We start from the raw sequence: 5,038 nt of genomic DNA, 5'->3' as shown, positions 1-5,038 counted from the left end.
GGCAGAGAGCCGTGACAGGATCGAGAGGTGAGCGAACCCGGTATGTGTGCGCTCACCTCCCAATCTACTGAGCCGACCTGTGACAGTCTCATTGTCACAGGTCGGCTAGAACTATGAGGTGAGTGAAAAGCACTCGCCTCATAGTTCTCATTTATAGGAAACATAGGTGTGAAGGAATCTTTAAGGTCTGGGCAATTCATTTTGTATATTTTATATGCCTTCATGACTATGCCTACAATAGAATGTGAATAAAAATGGGATAGTTCTGTCTGACTTTTCCTGTATACTTACCTGCAGAAACGTATTAACACCACTAGATGGCGGAATATATCTAACATTAAAGGAGAACTATAGTTTGATATTCATTTGATTTTCTAATACTTATTGGGGTCAAATTGATCGATTTTGACCATAGTGACAAAATATCACAGGAGCAGAAAATTCTAACGGTGAATGTGGTTTCATTCGGAAAACTCCTTTCATTCCAAAATTGAAAGTGTAATGGAAACAAAATATTGACGGACATTCGTCAAGTCTCTGACGGCGTTATCGATTGAAGATGTTTCACTTGTGTAATATGTCAGTCAATGCTGTATGTGTGAACAGACCCTGAGTGTTGTCTCTTTCACCAAAGGCAACTTTTATTTGTGCTTTACTGATCTCCATTCAGAAAATACAGATGTGTTATTTATGTAAATAAATGTGTTTTCTGATTTCTATCCAGTTTAAGAGGAGCCCTCCAAAAGTCCCGTACAAAGCCATTGCTTTGGCCACTCTCCTGTTTTTGATCGGCACTTTGCTGATTGTGATCGGATCCCTTCTGCTGACTGGACACATTAGCAATGGGGTAAGATTTTTATATTTGTGTTTGTCATGTTAGACTTACAGTCACCCTTTTCCTTTCCTCTGTCATTCATTTTAGATTTCTCTTTAAAAGAGAATTATTGCCAAAGCTTTTATTTGGCTATAGTTCTCTTTTGGGTAACAGGTGTACATTAACTAATGTCTTTGTGTGATCCAAAGTCAGCATATAGCGGGCTACTGCCTGCTGTATGCTGATAGTGAAGATCCCAACAGTATTGTCAGGATCCACCCCACTGCCTGATTGACAGCTGGCTCTCCCTCTCTAGAGCTATGCCTGCCCCCTCCCCTGTCTGTCTCTCCAATGAGCACTGAAGGAACGGAGAGTGGGGAATCCTTGCGGGCAACGATGACCAACAGTCTCTGCAAGGAGAAGATAGTGAGCTGAGCGATCGGTGGCTTGTGATCGCTCAACTCTCGAGCTATAGAGCCGACGTGTGACATCTGCAGTAACTATTAGGGAAAGTATATTTATATTTTCTCCTTTAAAGTGTATCAAATGTAATATTTGTGTTTATCAGTGAGCGAACCCGGTATGTGTTCGCTCACCTCCCAATCTACTGAGCCGACCTGTGACAGTCTCATTGTCACAGGTCGGCTAGAACTATGAGGTGAGTGAAAAGCACTCGCCTCATAGTTCTCATTTATAGGAAACATAGGTGTGAAGGAATCTTTAAGGTCTGGGCAATTCATTTTGTATATTTTATATGCCTTCATGACTATGCCTACAATAGAATGTGAATAAAAATGGGATAGTTCTGTCTGACTTTTCCTGTATACTTACCTGCAGAAACGTATTAACACCACTAGATGGCGGAATATATCTAACATTAAAGGAGAACTATAGTTTGATATTCATTTGATTTTCTAATACTTATTGGGGTCAAATTGATCGATTTTGACCATAGTGACAAAATATCACAGGAGCAGAAAATTCTAACGGTGAATGTGGTTTCATTCGGAAAACTCCTTTCATTCCAAAATTGAAAGTGTAATGGAAACAAAATATTGACGGACATTCGTCAAGTCTCTGACGGCGTTATCGATTGAAGATGTTTCACTTGTGTAATATGTCAGTCAATGCTGTATGTGTGAACAGACCCTGAGTGTTGTCTCTTTCACCAAAGGCAACTTTTATTTGTGCTTTACTGATCTCCATTCAGAAAATACAGATGTGTTATTTATGTAAATAAATGTGTTTTCTGATTTCTATCCAGTTTAAGAGGAGCCCTCCAAAAGTCCCGTACAAAGCCATTGCTTTGGCCACTCTCCTGTTTTTGATCGGCACTTTGCTGATTGTGATCGGATCCCTTCTGCTGACTGGACACATTAGCAATGGGGTAAGATTTTTATATTTGTGTTTGTCATGTTAGACTTACAGTCACCCTTTTCCTTTCCTCTGTCATTCATTTTAGATTTCTCTTTAAAAGAGAATTATTGCCAAAGCTTTTATTTGGCTATAGTTCTCTTTTGGGTAACAGGTGTACATTAACTAATGTCTTTGTGTGATCCAAAGTCAGCATATAGCGGGCTACTGCCTGCTGTATGCTGATAGTGAAGATCCCAACAGTATTGTCAGGATCCACCCCACTGCCTGATTGACAGCTGGCTCTCCCTCTCTAGAGCTATGCCTGCCCCCTCCCCTGTCTGTCTCTCCAATGAGCACTGAAGGAACGGAGAGTGGGGAATCCTTGCGGGCAACGATGACCAACAGTCTCTGCAAGGAGAAGATAGTGAGCTGAGCGATCGGTGGCTTGTGATCGCTCAACTCTCGAGCTATAGAGCCGACGTGTGACATCTGCAGTAACTATTAGGGAAAGTATATTTATATTTTCTCCTTTAAAGTGTATCAAATGTAATATTTGTGTTTATCAGGCCTCAGATGTGGTGGCAGCATTGGCCCTTTTTTTTTCTCCTGGTGATATTACTGGATGCGAACATCCTGTGTTAGGGTTACAGTGCTTGTACACTGTACTTTATTTATGGAGAAGAGGGGTTGTCATGCTTGGACCAGAATTGTTAGGAGTAGTGATGCACCAGTACTAGATACTAGGCTCGTACTCGCCCAAATGCTCTGTTACCTTCCCCGATATTGGAACTTCTGGTCAGAGGGAGATTTCCTCTGACTGGCTGTGCCGCGAGTGAACATGGAGCCGGCTTCCTGGCCAATCAGGAAGCTGGGCAGCAGGTAATTACTAACCGCCAGGCTTCCTGATTGGCCGGGAAGATGGCTCCATGCTGATTACTGGTTGGCTGGGAAGCCGGCTTTCAGGGCCAATCAGTATGGAGCTGGCCAAACAGCATGGACCCGGCTTCTTGTGTAATCAAGAACCAGCGACGGGCAATGACATGGCGCCCAGCTTCCCGATTGCCCTGGAAGATGGCTCCATGCTAGAGCAAGTACCAGTATCGGTGAGTATCGAAATATAAATAAGTACTCGATACAGAAAAACCGGTATCGGTGCATCCCTCATTAGGACTACAGAACACTTTCCTTTCTCCCCTCCTTTAAAAACCCAAGGGTGGAGGTGTTTTGTAGTTCTAACACACTTCCTGATTGCTTGAGATAACACTGGATTTGCACTTATCCAACAGATATAACAAAATGCGTTTAATGGTATATTTAGGGGGTTAAATAAGAGATGTTTATTGTAAGGGTTTACATAATCTTTTAAGAGAGTCTTCACTTTACTTTTTATTCTAGTATACTTGTGAGGTGAAGGTAGGTTCTACATCGTAGTGTCGCTACTTTAATTTTCTTTTGGACTATTCCATCATCCTATGAAAATGGGCTGTTCTGAAGTTAAGCTGCCCATGATCTGTCATGTTTTCTTCGTTCAACCTGCCGGCTGGACAAAGAAGATATTACAGATTCCTCCATCAATGAGCGTTGATCGAGGAATGTCCTGCTGTCTTCATTGCATTCTGTTGGCGGCTGCCGGCCCCTGTCATAATACTTGAAGCCCTCAGGAGCAGGGCCCTCCTTACCATCTTGTACTGTATTGTAACTGTAATGTCTTCCTTATATTGTAAAGCGCTGAGCAAACTGTTAGCGCTATATAAATCCTGTATAATAATAATAACAGATCTGACAGCTGATTGGCTACCTGCTCCTTGGATCAGCTGATGGGGGAATGCCGGACAAAGGGGTGCTGACAGTGGTACCCATTGTGTGAATTTTGGCCGGCTGAAATGTGCATACTTTATGGCCAGCTTTAGTCTGGTTGTCCAGAATCCAGCTGCCTTATGATCAGCCACTTTGAGATGTGACTGGTAGCATCCTTTCACATGCAAAGTGTCATCTTTTTGTACACATTGGTAAAGAAAGCACACATTTGTTTTGATGCTGTGGTCAATGGCGCTGTTTCTTATATACAATGCTCGTGTATTTGCAGACTGGCAGTTTGTAGACTATAATAACTGCTTTTAACTTTTTCTTTTGAAGGGCAATGAACGGGCCATACCTGTGCTGATCATCGGAATTTTGGTCTTCCTGCCTGGATTCTACCACCTCCGCATTGCTTATTATGCATCTAAAGGATACAGGGGTTACTCGTATGATGACATTCCAGATTTTGACGACTGAAGCACTCTATATGGCAGTAGTCACAGCTCGCACCATTCTGCTCCACTGGGAGCTAACAGGTCAAAGTAGGGAAAGGAGGAGAAGATGACCAGCAGACCATTGTATATACAATGAGGCTTCAGTGTAGTCAGGCAGTTGTGATAATTCAGCAGACTGTTTTCTCAGTTTGTCACAAAACAAATACCAGACTTGTATTGCTAAATGTATTGTAGGGTAAAATCATTCCCTTATTTTGATGAGCATGTTTGATTTTCCTTAGAGCAAGTTATATGAAGGCAGACAGAGAAAGCAACTAAGGAAGTAAAAACCCAGAGCAATGGTAATCAGAGGGCTTGTCCCTAACCACCAATCATGCTCTAAATATTACTTGAATGGAGCACTTTAGAAAATGATAGCATTTGATTGGTTGCTGGTTTCAGCAACTTCTTCCTTTTCCCTCATAGGCTCATTTAGTTAAAAAATATATAAAGAAGGGTATTGTTTTTTAAATAAATGAGCTATATAGCTTTATATTAAACAAAACAGATGACGCTGTAGCTGCCTTCATTACCAAAGGATCTTCTCACTCCAAATGGTCAAATACAAACAACA

General features: G+C 41.8%; 1 protein-coding gene across 1 annotated transcript in view; it reads left to right on the top strand.

Moving 5' to 3' along the window:
* The window catches only part of TMEM230 (transmembrane protein 230), an 11,875-nt gene extending 7,210 nt beyond the window's left edge, over window positions 1–4,665 (top strand). Inside the window, exons 3-4 of the mRNA XM_018572127.1 lie at window positions 725–847; window positions 4,307–4,665. Of these exons, the coding sequence (XP_018427629.1) occupies window positions 725–847; window positions 4,307–4,447 (264 nt within the window). The 3' untranslated portion in view covers window positions 4,448–4,665. The remainder of the gene's footprint in view (window positions 1–724; window positions 848–4,306) is intronic.
* Window positions 4,666–5,038: the final 373 nt, after the last annotated feature.

The sequence above is a fragment of the Nanorana parkeri genome, unplaced genomic scaffold, assembly GCF_000935625.1.
Source record: "Nanorana parkeri isolate BGI_ZX_2015 unplaced genomic scaffold, ASM93562v1 scaffold1942, whole genome shotgun sequence".
NCBI lineage: Eukaryota > Metazoa > Chordata > Amphibia > Anura > Dicroglossidae > Nanorana > Nanorana parkeri.
This window is presented reverse-complemented; position numbering and strand designations above follow the sequence as displayed.